Consider the following 22,462-nt stretch of genomic DNA (forward strand, 5'->3'; position numbering starts at 1 on the left):
AACTCTCCCTTCATATTGTGATCTGCATATATATACATACCATACAGCGCTCCCAGCGCTAAGTAGTATACACGACAACCATGTAATTCGTAAATTAATAGTACCCTCTAACAGTAATAGCACAAACCGATCCAAAGATCATACTTCTTATTCTCAAGCTGTTACCACAAGGGAAAGATTGTAGGGAACAAAAAAGCGTAGCGTAAGCAAGCACATCATTACCTGGAGCTGCTTGAATGTCTCAAAATGAAGTTCGGCATGCTGCCATTTTTCATTTCCATAGTCAAGGCAATCAAGCTGGTAATCCAATGAAAGGATGTTTACCACTTGCTTCTGTATGAAACCAAGAATATTGAATCCTCTAAGTGAAGATCTCAGCTTATTTGCAAACGTTGGGTCCTTCCGATTTTTTAAGTTCTCACGGTTTGTCACCATTTCATACAGCACACAATCATAATCTAGAAGTGCTTGCTGGAGTCTATCGAAGTATCTGACAAACAAAACTGTATATTTCAGCTAATGTACTTAGCCTAGTAGTCAACTATACAGATACTGCAACACTGTGAAAATGGAAAATGAACACGGTGGATCTTCCAATAAGCAAATGATGGTTGCCATAGACAAAAGTTTTTCAATGCCAACAACTATGACTGTCAGTAGATGAAAGAGCCTAGAGCGCATACTCTTTGTCTGCAATCTGGACAGTAGAAACCAAATCAACCTGCAGCAAACAGAAAGTTCAAAATCAATCAGAGACAAGATGCTAATTGAAAAGTAACACAAGTTCACCACTAAATACTTATTAGTTGGAAAATTTCTTATTAACCAAACAGTAAGTTCACAAATGGAATTTGTTTCATTTAATCTATGCCGAATTGCCGATAGCTCATGAATTCTATCAAAAACCCAAAACCTGAGTAGGTCCATAGCAAGAAGAGAAGTAAAATCAGAACGTGGGGGTATTTTTTTCAGCAAGCTGAAACCGCAGGAAGTGAATTGCAATTTGCTGGGTGAGATTGCGCATAATTTCTCTTCGTCCCGTTGAGAAAAATCTCCATGTAAGTCAATCAACAGGCTTACATGGAGGAAGGGATGGAGGATTGACCACGGGAACCACTTCTCATAGCGCACCACCGCCGTCTACAGCTCCCCACCGCACACCCCGGTTCCCCCACCTCCCCCAAACCCCGGGCGGCGGTCGGGATTGTTCTGTGAAGCGGGCGGAGGTGGCTTGAGCGCCGGGCGGCGTCTTGCCGGACGGAGGCGGCTTGAGCGCTGGGCGGCGGAGGCGGCGTTCTGCCGGGCAGAGGCGGCGGCCTCCTGTGTCAAGAGGGGGTGGCGGCGTCCTGGGCCGGGCAAAGGCAGCTCCCTGTGCCGGGCAGAGGCGGCTTCCTGCGTTGGGCGGCGGCAGAGGCGGCGTCATGCGTCAAGTGGGGGTGTCTTGCGCCGGGCAGCGGCGGGAGAGCGTGATTAGGGGGTGTGTCCTGTGTAAGATTGCAAGAGAGAGTTATTTTAAAATATTTTGGGCCATTGGATATGTGCATCTAATAGTTAAAAATGGATCTAGTAAATCATGTGTACAGTTGGTGGGGTGGCCATAAAAAAATTCCAACTTCTCCTTTTACTATTAGTATAGATTTGTAAGTATGTTATTTGTCTTTTTCCAGAAAAAACCAAACGATATCCTAGCTGTCTATACCAGGGTAAACAAAACCATTCTCCGTGGTGGCGTGGTAGCGGTATCTCACGGTATGGCCAAATGAAATTTGGCCGAATTAAAAATTTAAGAAAATTTGGAAAAAATATGTATGTGGTAGATAATGGTTTATAGATATGTTTGGTGAAATAAATAGATAAAATAAATATTTTTATACACAAGAACAATGAGAAAATTGAATTTTGCTTTAAAAACCATTGGTTTTTTTGTTGATCTAGAGCTGAGATTTTCTGAAATATTTTGAATATGTATTGCGAGGTTAATTTGCAGCGTCGGAAAATCATAGATGTACTTAAATTTGCAGTGACTTTCGTGTGTAACAAATTTTCAGTGACTTCCATGTGTAACTATAGTTGTTAGTCATAAATAAATTATTTGTAGGCATATGTTTGTACTTTGTAGGGAAAATGTTGTAAAGAATGAAAATTATAGTTTTTAATTACTACGTAATTGTCATGCATATTAATTGTGTTATATATTAATTTCAATTATCAATTGTCATGTACATAATTGTTTCAATGTCCCTAATTCAATAGATGTCATGCCAAAGTTTTCTTTTTTTTAATAATATATCCTAGCTATGTTACAATTATATCATGATTCTTGTTTCCTATTATTTCTATAATTATACACTATATTTCTGATTTTTTTCTATTTTTAACCTCGGATTGCAATACGAATGGTTTTATCAACAAACAAACAGTGCGGTTTTTGTGCAAAACCGTACGGTTTTCACCTTCAAGCCGCAATTTTCATCGATTTTGAATTTAAATTTATCACGGTTTCCGCAGTATCTGCGATAACCACGCCGCGTGGTTATCGCGTCTCCGCCACCGCTCGGTTTGTAAGTGAACCCTGGTCTACACGTACATTTTAGTTTCTTTTTTTTTCCGCGTGTCCATTTTGTTAATTGTAGTATTAGTACGAAATTAGGATACGGTTGTCCCACAAATAACTTATCACCAAGTGATTAGCCGTAATACATTTGACTATTCAGAATTATGTGCAATTTGGCGTTCACACCAAAAAATGTACATCCGTGCTTTGTTGTTCGGTTTTGGAGATATTTGAACATTTGGATGTGTTATTTAGCTAGATTATTTCTCAGTTTTTCGGGTATGTTTCCCGACTACTAACGGTGTATTTTTAATAAAAAAAATCTACATATAAATCCATCATCTCATCTTTGTAAAGTATATTTTTAATTTTACATTAATTAATTTCATCATTTATACTATTAAATAACTATCAAAAAATCAGATAATCTTTTATCTTCAGTAGAAAAAACACAACCATTATACTCTTGTATTTATATATAAACGTTCACACCGTAGTACTCCCCTGGTTGGCCGAACTTTGTATTACAAAACAAAAGCGACTTAAGAGCTTCAAAATTGAAGTTGAGTTCAAAGAATATTTTTAGGTAGGTTTCTTTATTGCATCATTAGCAACCATGAAGTGAGAGCCATGAAGAAAACCTCCAAAGTTAATCCAAAAATCAAAACCTCCTCCGGATCCTTACCAAGTTTAAAAAATGCTGTCGCGTAGTAAAGGTGAAGGAAAAACATGCAACAACACAATAGTGATAACGAGGACAGGAAATTGCACTAGAAGTGGTGGAAACTGGGAACAAACCTTAATTAGTAAACGCATACGTGGCAAATTGCTAAGATAAAGCAATTGTTTGTGTCAGTATAATTACAAGTGAAAAACTGGTACACAATAATATCACCCTTCCGACATGAATATTTTTTCTATGCTACTTGATAAGCAATAATGCCGTTATGTCGACGTGTAATACAAATTTCCAGGACAGATATTCAACAAACTGATACAGTCATACACTGGCAAGGCAAACACACCTAATGTCATGAAATGAAAAACCAGGTAATCAGGTATAGCTGGTTAGTTTGCTTGCCTTATGCTTCCACTGAATGAATGAAACTGTTCCTTGCAATGGGTAAAGTACTCATCAAATATCGTTTGCTTCACCCTTCGGAAAGACAAACAGCACTTTCATATTAGCTGAAGGGCAATTTACATGATAGGAAACAACATGAAGGAACAACAGAAGGACAAGAGCATAGGTTGTACATATCTGTCCTTTCATACGATATTCTACTTGCGCTCTACATTCCGCCAACAACCAAGGGTTAGTAAACAGCTGTCCCCAAAATAATTGAATTGGTTTACTTCAATTTAAATTAAATTGGTTTACCTTTGAAGTTCTCTTTTCTAACTTGCAAACATCTTTATGATATTACACCCAAGTCACCTGGCAAGCTTCAGAACATCTAAGATCTGCCCTATGACTATATTCAGTTATCTATGGACAAATCACCCTCTGCTAGACCACAGAATATAGGTGGTTAAGCAATATATATTAGCCAAGAATATATGTTAGGCTTCCAGGAAGAAGCAGGGTGGATCAGTGGCAACCACCTAAGCTCCCTCAAGTGGCCACCACAGGACCTCTGCAGCACCGTTCCTCCATCACCAATCACCATGCCCTCCCAGCTCTGTTCTGCTCCAGATCTGGAGAGAAAAGCACCAGTTATCACCATATCTACAGTCCTCTGCCTCTGCTCTGCTGTTCTTCCTCTGCATGTTCTTCTTCCACTAGGCTCCTGCCCCTCTGCTCTGCTTTGCTCTTCCAGTGTGGGCAACCAACTATGGGAAAACCAGAGAAGGGAATTAGGGGAGGATTGGATAGGCTTCGAAGTCATCCTACATGGCTTTTCAAGCTGTGCAGAAATTCTGGGATTGTTGATCGAATAGTAGCCCATCTCTCATGATGATATTAGTGTGTTATAACTAATGTGTTGATTTCGCCAAATTATGCCATAGTCTAAGAATTTCCCAGGCAGAAGCCATGGCTCCCAGGAAACCCTTGGTGCCTGTGGCAGCACAGCTGCACAGGTAGCCATGCATCACATATCTACTTGTCTGCACTTATAGTACTTCTCCAACAATGACTTAAGGGGGGGAAATATGACATTGCAGAGCATTACTGTCTTAAATAAACTAAACATACCCTAAATCCATTCAAGTTTCCTATAAACCATCATTTTGATTAAGCTTGCAAGCTATGTCTCAGTCTCACATGGCTGATTGGTACACTAATACAATTTCTGATTTTCTACATGTGATTGCTGGAAGTACGGCTGAAATCCATAAACAAAGACAAACCAAAGTGTCTCAAGCTTGACTGGAAGTTACATGCACATATTTATATTTGTACAGAATTTCAAAATATCAACAGGGAGTTGTTGATTCACTTTTAGTTACTAACATATCAGGTTACAGTATTAAAAAAACTTCTTAACATGCCCATACGTCAATATAACTCAAATACTAGCACGGCTGATTCATTGTTATTCATAAAATCCATTATTTGTTGACCATTACGACAAAAAAGTTGTTTGGGGCCCAAAACCCCTAATTAAACCAACTAAAAGAAACTTAATGCTATATGTGAAATAATTTTCTTAAGCGTTGACTGATAAAGTCCAGTTTGTTTATTGATTGATCATAACAGTAAGAAGTTGTTCGGATGCCAAAACCCATATCTATATCTATACTCTAAAAAGGAGTACTGGAGGTGGTGGGTGCTGAATCTACCACTACTCCACCACCAACCCCCTATATTTTTGGAATGGAAAAAGGACATTGTGGGACCAGAGGGTCCACGTGTCAACTACCCCCATCAACTCTCTACTTTTTGTGGGAAGAAAAAAGCAGGGAAAAAGCAGGACCCTCATGTGAATAACAAATATATGTAGAAATTAAGAGATGATATATATACAGAAAATGATGGTCATAACGGGTTAATGATAATTTTCTTGAATTGAAATCCTGTTGCGGACAATATGCTAGTAGAAGATAATGAAAAGAAATTTATTGCTCGAGTGAAGGGAAAAGAAATTTATTGCTCGAGTGAAGGGCATCTTAGATGCATAATTGATTCACCCTTTTCTGTAATATGTCATAATCAAAGTTTAACTTCAGCTCTCTTAGTCTAAGTTTATAAATAACTTCAGCTCTATTAGTCTAACTTTATAAATAACAAGCACAGGAAATGTTAACAATACTGAAAAACTGGAGGGCAGGAAAGAAACGATTCCTACTTCTGATGTGAAATATACACATTCCATCTCATTGATGCAACATGTTTACTATGAACAAAGGAAGGAAAAAGAATAGTGTACTATATCTTGATCATACAGTGAATGAGTAAAAGAATTAACATTGCAATATCCACACATGAAGCAGGCACTAACATTAGCAAAATTACAGTATATTGAAAAATGGTGATTTTAATATGCATAATGCACACCAAATGCTGGCTAAATTACATGAAAACATGAGAAGATGAAAGGCAAGGTGCATATATTATCTTACTGCAGAGGAGAGACTAGCAACTCTAGCTGGCTTCTCTGAGCCTTTTTATGAGAGTATCAAGAGATTTCTTCTTTGGGTTTTGCCTAGCACCCCTAGTTCCAAATGTTGAGAAATAGCTCTCAGAGGAATCCCGGAATTTCTCTGATATGGCAGCCACCTTTTTGTAATCAAGCTTATTATAGCTCTTCTCACGGATCACTGGGTTAAGGAAATTCTCTGGGCTGTTGCTCATAAGAAGATTTACTAGCTGTCTCGCCTCCACGAGTGCAGCCTTCATTTCATTTGCTGCAGAATCTTGACCAGAGTCCACAAATAAGCTGGACATGCTCTCCCCAAACGCCTCGAACATTTTGAGATCAGTATCAATTCCAGTGACTGCGTTAGCATTGAACCGCTTGACTGAGTCATTCAAGAAGAGCCCAACAATCCTCTCAGATATGTGGGCAAGCACTGCGACAAGGACTCGCCGGAGCACCGGAAGGGGGAGGATCTGCTGTGCAGTTGAAGTGAGTGTCTCCAGATAGATAATGACCTCATTTGCATACTCATTTCCACCAGGTGGTGGATCATCAGTCATCCAATTGACACCATCAGATTGTCCCATGAACTCATCAACCTTAGAACATAGAAGTCGTAGTAAAAGTGCCTCCGCAGCATCACGGGACTTGCGAAGTGGGAAGTCACGCCGCCCACGCTCCACTGCACGAAGTGGTACACCACACAGTTGTGCTGCATGACCTGTGAAAAACTCACATGCACGCTCCATAACAGACATGTTTGCAGCAACCTGCATTGCCTGGGAAACACTCAGACCACCACCAGAATCCACAAGCTTTTGTATCGACGCATCAACCACCTCTGAAAGAATCCGACCAAGGTACTTTTTAACTGCTGCATAAGTGTCCCCACCACCCCCATGTGCCATGAAGCTTACAGAATCCTCGATGAATGACCGAACAATGCGGCAAATATCTGGCACGGTGCATGAAAACGGAGCAACATATGGGAATGCTGGGGTGATATCTGAGCTCTGAATCCCAAATGCAAGCACATTCATTGAGTACTCATACTCTTTTCTCATCAGCATCTGATCAAACTTATCTGCAGCCAGTGCCTCTACCACCTGCCTACGGCAATCAGCAAGTAGCAAGTCATGATACTTGTCCCGATGCCTAGCCAGGACATCGAGCAGCATCCCTACTGGATAACCATACCGCCTCATCGTGGCAGAAACTAAAGCAGCATAATCAGTTATCAGAAGCAGGTGATTTGCTGTCTGCATCCGAGAGAAGTTGTCCTCCATCACAGACACCATCTTTGCGACGGCGGAATCCCATAGTGCATCTACATCAGCCCGGGACGTGAGCCCACCCCCTGTACTAAACACACGGTCCTCGACAATAAAGAACCCAGCAATCTGCGAGAAGAACACCTGGTGGGACTCAAGGAATGGCGTTGCCGCAATCACATCAAAGTCCGATGTTAGCTGCAGCTTCCTGTTCTCCAAATAATACTTCTTGAAGCGCTCCCCAAGCGCCAGGGTATGGTGTACATGCATCGCGCGGTAGAGTGGCGTGAGGTCGAACGACGCTGCAGCGGCACCATCTGCAACGTCCGCGGTTGCCGCGGCTGCTGCGAAGTCATCAATGTCGCCGACACCGTCGTCGTCCAGGGTTATGCACTCCTCGAGCGGGCGGTGCTTGGATCGGAGCTCCTCCTGGCGCTGCCTGGCGGCAGCGGAGCGGCCAATGGCCACCTGGCCAAGGTGCCGCGACGCGGCGCGGATGCTGACCATCCAGTCGGAGAACTCCCTGGAGATCTCGCGCTCGGCGTGGGCACGGACCGCTGGGACGAGGCTAAGCAGCATGCGGCGGAGGGTGGGAAGGGGCAGCGGCTCGGGGCCGGAGGCGAGGTCGCGGTCAATGGCATCGACGGCGCGCAGCGCGAGGTAGAGGTTGTGGTTGCCGGCCTGCAGGTGCGCGTTGGCGCGGTTGGCGAGGGCGAGCAGGCGGACGCAGCGGCGGGAGGAGGCGAGCGCGGAGGAGAGGTTTCCCGCGAGCGCCCGCGCGGCGAGGAAGGACTCGAGCGAGGCGAGCAGCGGCGCGGCGGAGGAGAGGAGCGCGGCGTGGGAGGACGAGAGCGACCCCTTGAGCGCGTCGGCGTCGGCGAGGAGGGAGCGCAGGTCGTCGACGGCGCGGATGAAGTCGTGGAAGTGGGCGCGGCAGAGCTCCTCGATCTCGGCCTCCCGGTCCCTCGCCGCGGCGCGGAGCGACGCGAGCAGCGGCTCGGGCCGCCCGCACGCGAACGCCCGCCGCACGAAGGGCCCCAGGTCCTCCCCCGCCGCGATGGCGGTGGACAGCTGCGCGAGGTCGGCCTCCGACGCCGCCGCCGACGCCCCCCCGTCGCCGTGGCGCCGCATCGAGATCTGAAGAGGGGGAGGAGGAGGAGTTGGGAACACAGCGAAGCGAAGCGAAGAGAAAAAAAAAAAGTTTGTAGACTAGTAGTAGTAGAGAAGAAGCAGCGAGGTGGTCGCGGGGAGGTGGGGTTGGGTGGCTGCAAGTGGGGCCCACGCGCAGGGACGGGATGCACGCATGGAGGGCCCACATGTCTGTGAGCGTTAGTTGGGCAAGGGTGGTTTGCGTGGGGGAATTGAGCGCGGAGGAAGCGGAGGCGACGGGGGATGGATTACGAGTGTGTGTTGAGTGGCTGCAGGTGGGGCCCCGAGGAGGGATGTTCGCTTGGTTGGGTGGGTGAGAGCTGCTCGCTGACCGTTGGGGTCCACGGTTCCAGATGGATGGTGGGTCCAGGCTGACAGTGAGTAGATAGTGCAATCAGCACGGACGGATATTTTGTCCATGGGTCTGGATGTACGCAGGCACCACGTCAAATCAGCACGTGCATGAGTTTAACTCTTCTTATGGGGTGTTTCAATCCCAACGATCTTTTTAGACATTAATTAGAAGTATTAAATATAGTCTATTAATAAAACACATCTCATATTCTGAATTTTACCAGACGAATCTATTGAACCTAATTAGTCCATGATTAGCGAATGTGATGCTACAGTAAAATTTGCTAATCGTGGATTAATTAGGCTTAAAAATTTATCTAATGAAATAGCATTTATTTATGTGATTAGTTTTGTTATCAGTTTATATTTAATACTCCTAATTAACGTTCAAATATCCGATGTGACAAGGGACTAAAAAAAGTCCCTGGATCCAAACAGCCACTTAGTTGGTGAAATAAAAATTTTTGCATGTCACATTAGACGTTTGACCGGATGTCAGAAGGAGTTTTTGGACACGGATGAAAAAACGAATTTTACGGCTGGTCTGTAAACCGTGAGACGAATCTTTTGAGCCTAATTAATCCATCATTAGCGCATACGGGTTACTGTATGGCTAATCACCTACTAATTAGGCTCAAAAGATATGTCTCACGGTTTACCGCGTAACTGTGCAAATAGTTTTTCATTTTATGTATGTTTAATACTCTATTTAAGTGTTTAAAGATTCGACGTGATGCTTTTGGGCGAAAATTTTTGGGAACTAAACAGCCCCTTTGTTCGTGCCTTCGTGGTAGGGGTGAAAGCAGGTCGGATAGCATCTAAACTGTGTCCTAATCTATATTTTCTTTTCAAGAATAGGTCGAATACAGATATCGTCAAATATGAATAAAAAAATAATGTCATGAACAAATACAAAACACATACATGCTAAGACGGATACTAATGATCACAGTTATAAATACTTATTCGGATATCAAATCAAAGCTAAAGTCCTAGGGAGATAGCCTAGAGGGGGTGAATAGGTGTTCTGAAAAAAATCTTCGGAATGGCAGCGGTCAGTAGAGGCCGGACCGTCCGGACCTAGGGCCGGACCGTCCGGTCGGCGCTCTCGGGTTGGACCGAGAGCTCTGGCCGGACTGTCCGGGTTAGAACACCAGACCGTCCGGTCAGTAGAAAAGGCAGACTTGAAGTTATCCTTTTTCAGTGAAGTTCCTAAGAACGTGGAGTGATCGTGTGTAGAATATAAATACAGAAAGATCACAGGAACAAACAGAACACAGAAATCAAAGGAACAAAGACACAAGAGATTTATCCCGAAGTTCGAATCTTTCGATCCTACTCTCTATTGAGGCGCTCCTGCAACCGGGATCTCTCTCGATCCTTTCTTCTCTTGGCTTCCTCCCACAAGGCCAACACAGGTCTCCGGATTCACACCTAAGAACTAGCGACCCCTTCGATCGACCACCAAGGTCAAGATCAAGGCGGCTTGCCTAGCGCTAGGATGCAATCCGCTCTACCCTGCAGCCATCTATGAAGAAGCACAAGAAACCACTATTAATCTTACCTATTTCCTTACGGGGGTTAGGTATCAACCTTCACAATTTGCTCCCGGGCGATCCACAAGAATCGGAGGCTCGCGGACGACATCTATCCGTCTAGGAGATCAATCTCCAAGAGTAATAGGTCACCTTGACTCTGCATGCATCCATCAACGTCCAAGAACGAACACTCAATCACTCACTAACCTAAACACACTACTTAAGATGTGATCCAGCGATTAATCTCACTGGGAGGTGTTTTGGGTTAGTGGAGAGGCTTGAGAGGTGCTAAACTTGCCCAACAACCAGTGAATTTGAACAGAAAGCCTCAACAATGGCTAGATCTAAAGAGGGCCTTATATAGACTGACATACGTCACTTAGCCGTTGGAAAAGAAACCTAAGTAAACTGTCGGGTTAGGGGGCCGGACCAAGGTCCGGACCGTCCGGTCCCTGCTGCTTAGGAAAGACAGCGACAAGCCTCCGCTCAGCTCAAGCTTAACTATAACTATTCTTGGATGCATGCTAAGCTTCTAGTGACCCCTCTTAATAGTACGGAGTTCCTACGACTCAAAACAAAAAATAAAAATCCATCTTCGAACGAAAAATAAAAATCCGTCTTCAAACGCCTTCAACTCCATAGAATCTTCGCTTCAGGTCACACATGCTTCAAATTAGATTGCGTATTCCTTCAATTGAATTGATCCTTTAATTTCTCTGCGATCACAACTCATTAGCGTACATATGCTTGGCTAGCAATGTCATTAATCATCCAAAACTTTGTTTATGGGCTAGATGCACTTTCAAAAGCAACAACTATATATACAACATATATGATAGCTATTCAACTATTCTACAAATCCCCAAATACAACTCTATGATGGAAGTAGTAAAACTAGTAGGGGAACATAATTCGTTACATGGTATCATTAGTAAATTAGTATATATTAACAAGAACTACAAATAAAGTTAACGTACATGTATATGGAACACTTAGAATAAGGTTTTTCTGTGAATGCAACATGGGCTTTTAGTGGGCTATGACTATCTGGGTCACATCCGGATATTTCACTGGGTGGTATCTGGTTTTTTGGCTAGGTTACCCGTATCCATTGGATACCATATTACCGAACCTGTATTTGTATCTAAAAAAAATACCTAAACCCGGCTTCAAAATGCGTATTATCTTTCGGATACCCGATTTGGTGACCCGAATTTGTTCCAAATTAATTCTATCGGGCAAATGGGTAATATTCGTCCTGTTTTCACCCCTATTTCGTGGGCATGTCCTCCTTTCAAGACACGAGAATCAACTGACATAATCTCAGCTTTATATTTTACCTATAGTTAATACATGCTCAATCTAACATATAGTTGATTTTAGTGCATCTCTAGTAAGCCTTCGCGTCTATCGTTGCCTCATTTGAAGTCTTGAACTTTATGAAATTAAATTACTTGGTGATAATTTGAGTTATTTTGGACTACCAATGATAATTTCATAACATTTTAATCATGTTGTTCTTCATTAAATTACTTACTTATTTAGATATTATTCATGAAGACTCATTGGGTACCAACTAGATAGGGGTACGAAGTTTTTATCCGTCAATCCTATCAGGCAAGCAATGCTGGATGTCAAGTCGGACATATATTTGCTTCACGTGTACTCGACCCGACACACACTGTCATCCCTAGCACACTCAGAGACAACCTAGCACCTTCTTTGGAAACTTGTTTTCTTCCTTTTTGAGGTATAATTAACTTTTTCCCACTATTCAAATAGTAATAATAGATTTGTCACTGGACCAACATGTCATATACATATGAGGGTCTACATGTCATAAACATCAAGTGGCAAATATGTTATCATCCAATCTTAAGAGTGACAAATAGTTAAATGTCCTCCTTTTTAGGGTGTATTTTCCCTATTTATTGGCGGAAATTGTAGAGCACGCTAAGGTTGCATTTGGTAAAGCGAGTTCGAATCTTTTCCCTGGCATGTAAAATGGAGCGAATGGTTAGTGCATGATTAAGTATTAATAAAAAAGCTTAAAATGGATTGATATGAGTTTTAAAGCAACTTTCCTATTTCTTAAAAAGTACATTGGTTAATAATTTGAGGAGCATGCACGTGAAAAACGAGTGAGTAAAATTGTAAAAGTAGTGGAACGGTAGAAATAAACACACCTTAAGGCTCAATTCGGGTCCAAGAATGTGTGTAGAAATATCTTACAAATAGGAAAAATATAGACATAATCTCTTTAAAGGAGTTCCCCAAATCTTTTATAATTTTTGAAGGGAAATAATGGAAACTTTCTTTGGAAAGTTCTTCCATTCTTCCTATTTCAGCGGTCAACCCGCTGCTTAGAAGGGAAAGAAACAAAACTCCACTTGTTTTAGTGTGCATTCTTCTAAAACCGGTAAATGTTGTGTATTTTAGAAATAAAATATCCAAAGTTTTTTTTAAAACTAACGTCAAGTTTACAATAGATAATACTTAATTATCATTCACTATTCATAAGATATCTCATTTTGTATAATCTTATTATTGTTTTCTTCCTTAAGAATATTGATGGTGGAGCACCACCCGCTAGACCATAAATATTTGTAGTAGTTGGTATGTTCAGTGTAAACGGTCTTCACGAGTAGGTTAGTCTTCGATGAAGAACTCGCTTCAGTAGAAAATCCTGAACAACTGCATGGTCATTTAATATACTTCTCCACTCTTGTGATGGCCATCAACAAGAACCAACTCCAAACAGGTCTTTGCACTCATTGCTCTTCTCTGTTCAGCACTATTTACCTTGCTCTCATATGACTAGACCCCGAGTGCAACTAGCCTTTATAGAGCATCACCAGTTAAGTTGTTTGCGGCTTTTCTTGAAGGGCGTCGATGACTCTCCTGAAGGAGTTGTTGGCCTATTTCCCTTTATCTTTACATGGTACTTAACAGAAAGTGTTGTAGGCGCAACCATGCTCAATGGCAGTTGACTGAGGTGGAAAATATCCAAAGGCTCTCTAGGTGCCATATGTTGGGAACCAATGAAAATAACACCAAGCGGAGACGGTTCTAGGGGTGGTCTAGGTGGTTCTGTACCACCCTTCATTTTGACCAAGGACTTACTCGAAAGGTTGTGATCGCCACGTAACACCACACATATTGTCCCCTACATGACGCATTTCATCGGAAATATCGTCATCACCAGCACATCTAATGGGCCCATGGACAAGCCATATTTCAGCCCAGAAGTGATTTGTGTTCAAATCTGCTTCGGGGCATGGGTTTCTTTTGTTCAACTGAACCGGTAGGTTCGAACGGGCGTAAGGGTGAGTTAAAAACAGCAAATTAGTGTAGCAAATTCACGGCATGTACAATGGGTTAAGATCTTAACACGTGATTAATTTAGTACTAATTATTTTAAACTTGGAAAATGAGTTTAGCTGAATTTTTGAAAACAACTTTCCTATATAAAACTTTTAAAAAGACATACTGTTTAGCAATTTGAAAAACATGCTAACAAAACATAAGAAAGTTGCTCATCCAAGCTGCTAGATCAAACTCACCCTAAACCAAACCAAAACCATTGCAATACTGATATGCTCAGCTTCAAGTCCCTGCACTTATTTACAGAGACCTACGTTCTGGTAGTATGGATATACCAACACACAGTAGCAGATTGACGGTATGTCTGCATATTTACATGACTCAGTGAATTAATTAGGCCTAGTTTAGTTGCCAAAAATTTTTAACAAAAAGATCACATCAAACATTTAACAAGATACTAGAAGGGATTTTCAGACACAAATAAAAAGAATAAATTTTAGATCCCACCTAGAAACCACGAGACGAATCTTTTGAGTCTAATTAATCCATCATTAGTACACGTTGGTTACTGTAGCATTTTTGGCTAATCATATCCTAATTAGGTTCAAAAGATTCGTCTCACAATCTCCATCATAACTGTGTAATTAGTTTTAATATTCATATATATTTAATGCTTCATTTAGATGTCCACATATTCGATGCGATGTTTTTGAAAAAAATTTTGGAAACTTGTTAACAAGGCCTTAACTTTTCCCTACAGACTTCACAGCAGCAGCAGCATGGCGACACGCAATCAAACTCGCGCAGATGAGTATATCTTCTTACAAAACTTGAGTGCACAAAGCATGCCAAGAACAATAAGTTATGGTCCGTATATACACACGGCATCCAGCCACGGCTGACGGCCTGACGCATTTTGTTCACAAAAAGGGGACCCGCGACGACAAAACCTTTACTATATGCGCTGTGCGGCTTCATCTCCGTACTTGTCCGCAGTAATAGTCTACCGTTTCTTGAAGTTGAAGGAGACACGGAGGACGTACCGCATCCTTATCTGATCCACGTTGTAGACTATGTACTCGTTGTACAGCAAGCTACCCTGCGGTCAGAGAGGAGAGGTACCGAGTTTAGTAATAAATCTAGTAGCTCGAATGTGTTGCTGGTACAGGAATGGTTTTGACGACAAGAAAGCGCTGCAGGGAGGTGCGCATACCCTTTTTAAAGGCTCTGCCTTAGGTTTTCCAAGTGGAACAACCACGCCATCATCGGTGATCTTGGACGCTGCTATGTTCGGTGCTGTTTGGCCAACTCCTTTCGTGCTGTGCCAAGACAGTTGTAACCAGAAATCCATGTCATATTAAGTAGCAACACAACACTTTCATTAGTCTATAAATCATTTCATATTTCAACAGAAAATAGATGAATGTCTCAACCATAAAGGGGTTTCCAACTGTCATTAGGTTTACGCACTTGAAATGGTACAAAAAAGTACCCTTGCATGGTCAGTTTCGTGATGTCACAATGATTTGTATTTGATAAAAATAAATTTGCTAATCTTACACACTATGTTCATGTTCTTCAACTGTATATGGTTATATTCTGTGCTCCAGGATGAAGAATTGCATGATGTGTTCATTCTCGCGAGCCACAACTTGGAGATAGTAGTTAAAGAGTTCTCAACCTATATGGATTTATGGATAATGATTTGATCACAGATTCATAAGCTTTGTAACACTTAACTATCTAGCTTGTAACTTTATTTTTAGAGAAAATCATTTAAACTATTTTCCCAAAGACATGTATATACCTGCTAAATGAAAATGAAGTTATCTGAAAAAAATCATGGAACTGAAGTATATGTTATTGTCTAAAAATGAAGCTATTGTCCCTGAAGACATGAAAATGAAGTTATCTAAAAAACTATTTTTAATCATTTAAGCTAATTTCCCCCAATCGTGGAACTGAGTTGTTGCTTCGATTATCTACAAAACAAGTTAAATCCATGAATCCAGTATATGTTGGTCCGATGAAGAAAAATAGTGTACTTTCCAACTCAGCAAGCGAACATCAAGAGCTTATTAAAATAATTGCGTTAGAAACTGACCTTAGCTTTCCCTTTGGCAGGTTATTGGCATCATAATCTGCATTTAGTAGCTCATTCATCTCACCGAGTGCAACCTGTGGAATGCAAATTAAATCAAACATTAGCAACACAAGAAAAAGCTCAGTAGACAGCTCACACTCAAGATAGATGCAAGAACTGATAAGTCCAAACTCTTGAAATTGAGAATAAATAATAGACGTAATAAGGTAAATGATGAAATCAATGAACTAAAAAAGGGGAGATGGGGAGACTTAGAGCAGGTACAATAGCAAGCTATAAGTCAGCTGTAAGAATATTTTAAAGAGATAAGAGGGGAGAGAGAAGAGAGGTGGATTACTAATTTATAGCCAGCTGCACGCGGACTACAAGACAAAATATGTGTACGACATGTGGAACCATATATTGATGTTTTGTAACTAACTATTATATGAATTGGCTATTAGATTGACTATAGATGAATTGGAGCTACTAGTTGGCTATACTGTTGAACTTGCTTTTAGGAGTACACAACACGCAGGAGTATGCTTTCAACTTATAATACCCTTAAGGCAAGTACAGCACACATACCTCACATAGAAGCAGCACACCAGACCTGCAGGCTTCTGAAGCATAACAATAGTTTGCACTCTTCGAAAACATATCAGCAAAGTATACCCCTTTCCCGAACATGTAGCCAGTAACAGGTGCTTCAGGAGGAGCAATTCGCAAACCTGGGAAGGGTGTAATATTAATTATAATATAATTCATCCATTTAGAAGTTGTTCCAATATTTAAAGAGTGCCAAATAGTACAGGATAATCTGGCATCTCTAAGGGAACAAGCAGATTTCTTATCAGTTTTACATACTAACTAAATGTTTCAGCAACAGAAAAAAGCTCTTATTAGATGCAAATTGATGAAAATGAAGCATCAATAACAGCGGCGATGAAGATAACATTGATATTGCATTTCCTTAAAAATAAAACTTAAATGTTCATTTCTGATAGCTACATGAAGAGTCTCTCAGAAGAACAAAAAAAAAAGAGGAAATAAGTAGATCACATTCATAACTCATAAAGAAAACAGAGTGAAATTTATCTTCTATGCATATAAATATAATTTGTAGATAAGATTAATTACCTTGGGAAAGAATGCCAGTCCAGTTAGTCAACCGAGAACCATGCCATAAAAGCATCCTATTACCTGCACTAGAAAACTGAAAGAACATTTCGAAAATTACTCGTTTCACAACTAGAATACAGCTATTTTGGGTGGCTTAGTAGATTAAGAAGATCCACTCACCTTCTGAAACCGTTCCATTTCACCATGCCTTGACACTTTAAATATTTGCACTATGTCAACAGTATAACCTGTGTGTGTTTTTCCATGGGTATTTGACAAATATGTTTTTATCTGGACAACACAATTTTCGAACAAGGTTAAATGTAAGAACTTTAGACAAAGCATGACAAACAGGAACAATAACACAAATAACGAGATGGACAGAATTAAAAAAAAAAAACTCATTCGACCATGTTAAGTCAGTTAGTGTTCCTAAAAAACACATAGAATTACCTTTCTTTCCCTAGCCAAGAAAGAAATGTGAAGAATGTTCCCATATTCAAGTTAAAATGACAAGTAGTTCTAGTTTTATGCACCTTGCCACTGGCATGTAATATCCATAAATCATTGTGCATATAAATTCTTGGTAGAAGTTTTACCATAGAGTATTCTTCAGAATCAACTTCCAAAGGTGTAAAGTCACAGCAAAGCTGCTTGTATCGAGCATATAATGGATCGTCCTACATAGGGAAACATGCTGCAGTTATGTTCCAACAGTTCAAGGTTGTACAGTTACAAGGAATATTTTACTTCAACAACAATAAAACCATTTCTAGGTAACAAATACAAATTAATATAACAATTATGGTTATCAATGGCATACTGGAATGACAATATAATCACGCCAACCAAAATCATTAAGTTTCTAAACAAAGATTTAGCAAATGAAGAGAACCCACAAGTCCATAGTTCCATATCTCTATGCTGCAGTGTTTGCATAATGACATACCATACCTGGTCAGTTGAATCGTCCTCTAGAAGTTTGGTTGCAATCTCAATCTCGCCAAGGGCTTCAACCTTGCAAAGAGCAAGAAAGTTGATAGCATGAGCATCTTTCACACACACATGGGTCGTAAATTGTATTGGAGATAAAGGTGTGAAGTACAGGGAACATGATTACACACGACCTACACATTAACAATATGAATGTGAATGATCTAAAAAAGGATGCGGAACTACAACACATTTCGACAAATTTCATCATTACATAGTATTGTACAAAATAGACACAGTAACATAGGGCCAAATAGGAATAAAATTAATGCTATAAAAAATGGAGTGAAGAGGCCCTTATTAATGGTACAATTATGTGCAAGAAAGTAGCTTATTACCATTTCCAGCTTAGCTTTTAGCTTCTGAGGTGTGTCAATAATAAATTCACCTGCCAGATAACTTAAGTAGGTCAGATACTCCTACATAAAGGTTCAAAACAAAGCTGCATGTGTTAAATACTTAAGTCATTATTAGAAGGTCAAAAGTTTGAAAGTTTGAAGCTCACGCATTTTCTTAAAACCAAAGTCATGAGGGATCACAGTGTAGAATTCCCTGCAACAAGGGGCAGCATAAGAGAATCTCATTATTTAAAAAAACATTCAAAGGATAAAAGGATAAATAAAGTGTAGATAACCAAAGGTATCATGCATTCCACAACTAGGATCATCAGACAAATTCACTAAATAATTTATATCTAGTTAAGTATCCAAAGATCAGGCCATCTTTAAAAAAAAAAAACTGAAGTGAGTTGACTTTTAAAATTCCAGCGTTTCAAAGAACAGCAGGTCATCAAAACATTAAAGATGTGAAACAGGCTGTCAACACAGGCATCATTTTTTTATATGTACGCTTGTCACCAATAAAAAAATGCATGAACCCACCCAGTCAATTGTTCAAGCTGTCTCCTGTCTGCCCTTGAAATAACATTAGAAATCCTCTTTAGAACATCATAACCCTGTTGATTACAGAAACATTCATCATCATCAGAAAAAAAAAGAAGATTGGTATGGGACAAAACCACGACCACAGAAATCTGAATTGTTAATACATATACAACAACTGAAATATGCATAAACCATAACTTTTGGAGCACATTATTATTTTTTGGCTAGCATGTTAGGGATCAAGTGCAAGGGGTTTACATGCATTGTCATTCAACTTGTAGGATTATTTCCACATGATAATTCCCAACAAAAAAGAATGTGAAACAACTAACCTTAAGTATTGTAGATTTACTTAGCTTTCCCAGAGGAAGTTTATCAGCATTGTAACCTGATTGATTACACAGGATAAATCAGAAAAGCAGACACTTGACAAATGAGCAATAGGAACTACATATCTATACTCCTTTAAGAAGTAGTGGTGGTGGTGGATGGTGAATCTGCCACCCCACCCCACCATGAACTCACTACTTTTTGAAAGATGTGGGCCCCACATGTCAACCACCCCCACTAAATCTCTATTTTTTGTCAAAAGAAAAAAAGTATTGTGAGACCAATTGATCCACATGTCAGTAATAAATATATACAACAATTAAGAGATGGTATATGCAGAAAATAATGGTAATAACAGGTTATTGATAATTTTCTTTAATTAAAATTTTGTTGCAACACATGGGCAATATGCTAGACAAAATAGACATGGATACCATAGAACATGCATATCATAAATTGGTATTGATTTTTTTTCTCACCGAATTATTTCAACTCTTTGAGATAATGATTACAAGTATTCTGCCATTAACTAGTATTAGTCCTATATTTTGGTCTCAGATTTCTTTTCAAATTTAACTCTTATAATTACAACTTCCTCATTACCAGATCTACCATGCAAATTATTTTTTCCTTGAGGAGTCAACCTATGAAGGTGGCAATAAATCATTTTTTTTTGTTTAATGACAACTATATTTCACTAGCACATGACTACAGCTAAGTATGAACAGGATAACCTTGTTAAACAAGGCAATCTTATGATGCTCAACTAAGCATGAAGAGTAACAAAAATTAAACAACTTACCTATTTCCACCATTTGCTGCTTCATCATACTTATGTTGCAGATGAGGGATATGAAACTTGCAATTCGCGTTTCAAGTTTGGTTTCTTTTATCTGATCAGTAGTGGGACTGACTTTCTTGTTCTGGGACAAATTTGAAGGGGTCAGGGTTAAAGTTTTAAAACCAATACAGGTATTAAATTACAACACAGTTACTAATTAGAAAACACAAAGTAATCTTACAGTTTCCCTGTTAGCTTCACCATAGTCCATTTCAAGCCAGGTGTATTTCTTTGCATAACATTTAAAGCTCTTGCGATCTGACCAGTGGTTATTGGTTTTGTCATGGAACTTTCCCTCAAATTCATATATTGCTTGTTCTCGCGATGGAAAGGGACCATGTAGCTTATCTTGACCCCGTGCACCTACCCTCCCCCATCTATTGTAAACCATGAAGCTTCCACCAGCATCAGATTCTAAAATCAACATCAGTTAATGATCTATCAAACACTATACATTATCCATAGATTGGAAAATTGAATGTATGCACCCAGAGTACATTTATGAATGGTGCATTTGTTCTTCTAAAAGAAGTGTAATCAAGCCAGTGAAATAAGAAGGCAACTATCAAAGTAACTCAACTGTTAGAAGAGAGGGAATTTCTTCTGATCTCAACTGGTCAAAGAGATAAAGGAGAGAGTTGTTGGACAAACCTAAGGCTTGGATGATATAGAACTTATTATTGTTATCTCCGACATTAGTCTGGTTCATGGTGGCATCATAGATATCATCACCCTGCAATAGAAATCAATAGTTAGTAAAAGGCACAGGTAAAGGCATAAAGAACACGGTTTCAAGGTATAAATGATGAAATTATAGTGTGAAGAGAAGACCATGAGATAAGCATTCTAGCTACAGTCAATACTGAATACAGAAATTAGGCACTCGATCATGTGTTTTCCATAGACTAATCTTCAAAAACCTGAAAGAATTAGACATGCTACATTTCGAGCACAATAAAATACAGATTCATCAATGAGTAATGTAAATATGCTGCTAAACTGAAAATAATGCAATGTATTAGGCAGTAAATTGCTGATGAAAATATCTATGGTGTGAATAACGGAAATTGTTTTAGATTTTCATGTTCATACTGAAGGGGCTGTCTTCTGCTTGAAATTAACCTCCATTGCATACTTAGTATTGAACCATATAATTAATGTGCACATGCAAGCCAGCAGCTTACGGTGTACAGAGGAAATAAAGAGGCAAAATGAGTTACACACCACTTGCAAGACATGGTATGTCATTTTTATATGGTCAGGGATATGCTGGTCCAAGACGGCGACACCTTTCCTTGTGGCTGTAATAATCTTCTCCTTTTTACACTCCTCAACTTTGTCATCACCACCTGCACCATTTGAATATACAAGACACGGCAAACAATGGTCACTTAGGTAAAATTCAAATCTTTGCCTATGATAAGCTATATTTGTAAATTATTGACCAGTAAACCTTGAGCAATTTTCTTCTTGTCCTGAATGCCACCATCTGTGACGGCCCCAGCATTAGAAGGGGTGGAGAGCAACCTCTCCATGACCTCCTTCTTGCTCCCATTGGCTGCGAGCCCCCTTGACTTGGCCAGTGCCTGGAGCTCACGATAGCCCATGCCCTCCAGCTTCGCCGCATCCGATTCATCGGCATCCTCATCCTCTCCATCACCACTTCTTTTCCTCTTCCTTCTGTCCTCCCCATTCCCTTCGCCATCCACCACGACACCACCTGCATCCGCTTCCTTCGCCGCGGCCTTCTCCTCCTTGCGGATGGCGGCGTCCAGCCTCCGCACCTAACGGAAACGGCATCGCGGCACCGGGAGTCAGAAAAACAACGACGCACGCCCGGCGCACGAAGAATGCAGAAGAGCACGGGGCGCAGCGCGGCAGCCAGGCAAATAAATACACACAAGCACAGGGCGGGGAGGGGAGGGAAATGGGAATGGGAGTGGCGCACACCAGCACCGGCTTGTTGCCGGAGGCGTCGAGGCCGCGGCGCTGCAGCTCGGCGCGGAGCTCCTCCACCCGCAGCCTCGCCGACATGGCTCCGTGCGTGCCCCCGGCCCCTTCCTCCTCCTCCTCGTCGGAGGTGGTTCGAGAAGGTTGGAGGGGCGGGCGGAGAGAGAACGAATGCGAGGGTTTGGGGGGTCTTGGGTGGGGGGGGGGGGGGGGGGAATTTTGGGGGTTTTGAATGCGCGGTTTCTTCCGGGAGAAGGCCGTAGGCGCAAGGGGAAGATCGAGGGGAGGCTTCCCGGGGAAGGAGGCGGAGGCAGAAAGTGGAGGAGAAGATCGGAAAGCGAACCAGCGGCGGGAAAGAGAATGAACTTTCTTTTTTCTTCGACACTCTTTGTTTGGATTTAGAATTATTATTGGCTTAAGCTGATTTTTTTTAGCTTATATATAGTTTATACTCCCTCTGTCAAAAAAACGAATTCTGTGGTTTCTGT

At 40.9% G+C, this 22,462-nt stretch overlaps 2 protein-coding genes across 3 annotated transcripts; both read right to left on the reverse strand.

Moving 5' to 3' along the window:
• Positions 1-5,911: 5,911 nt before the first annotated feature.
• On the reverse strand, positions 5,912-8,590 carry LOC102714503 (exocyst complex component SEC15B). Its single transcript, XM_006644089.3, has one exon. It carries the CDS (start codon positions 8,535-8,537, stop codon positions 6,141-6,143), a length of 2,397 nt encoding a protein of 798 aa, XP_006644152.3. The 5' UTR covers positions 8,538-8,590; the 3' UTR covers positions 5,912-6,140.
• A 5,859-nt stretch (positions 8,591-14,449) lies between these two features.
• On the reverse strand, positions 14,450-22,129 carry LOC102714229 (poly [ADP-ribose] polymerase 2-A). Of its 2 annotated transcripts, XM_015838234.1 has the most exons (18): positions 21,975-22,129; positions 21,478-21,808; positions 21,249-21,373; positions 20,676-20,757; positions 20,206-20,438; positions 19,986-20,106; positions 19,186-19,241; positions 18,851-18,924; positions 18,475-18,521; positions 18,308-18,357; positions 17,931-17,993; positions 17,576-17,656; positions 17,157-17,267; positions 16,995-17,070; positions 16,443-16,585; positions 15,876-15,949; positions 14,985-15,090; positions 14,450-14,870 (listed from the first exon to the last, which is right to left on the reverse strand). In XM_015838234.1, the coding sequence occupies exons 1-18, from the start codon at positions 22,056-22,058 to the stop codon at positions 14,775-14,777; spliced, it is 1,953 nt and encodes a 650-aa protein (XP_015693720.1). In that variant the 5' UTR covers positions 22,059-22,129; the 3' UTR covers positions 14,450-14,774. The 2 variants fall into 2 exon arrangements, with proteins under 2 accessions (XP_015693720.1, XP_015693725.1); XM_015838239.1 differs by lacking the exons at positions 14,450-14,870; positions 14,985-15,090 and adding an exon at positions 15,620-15,753.
• Positions 22,130-22,462: the final 333 nt, after the last annotated feature.

This window comes from Oryza brachyantha, chromosome 1 (assembly GCF_000231095.2).
Source record: "Oryza brachyantha chromosome 1, ObraRS2, whole genome shotgun sequence".
NCBI classification, from domain to species: Eukaryota; Viridiplantae; Streptophyta; class Magnoliopsida; order Poales; family Poaceae; genus Oryza; species Oryza brachyantha.

Coding starts and splice junctions, on each gene's coding strand:
- LOC102714503 (XM_006644089.3), bottom strand. CDS start 8,537: ATGCGGCGCCACGGCGACGGGGGGGCGTCGGCGGCGGCGTCGGAGGCC.
- LOC102714229 (XM_015838234.1), bottom strand. CDS start 22,058: ATGTCGGCGAGGCTGCGGGTGGAGGAGCTCCGCGCCGAGCTGCAGCGC. Junction 21,809..21,974: donor CCGGCAACAAGCCGGTGCTG/GTGTGCGCCACT, acceptor CGTTTCCGTTAG/GTGCGGAGGCTGGACGCCGC. Junction 14,871..14,984: donor AGGCAGAGCCTTTAAAAAGG/GTATGCGCACCT, acceptor CTCTGACCGCAG/GGTAGCTTGCTGTACAACGA.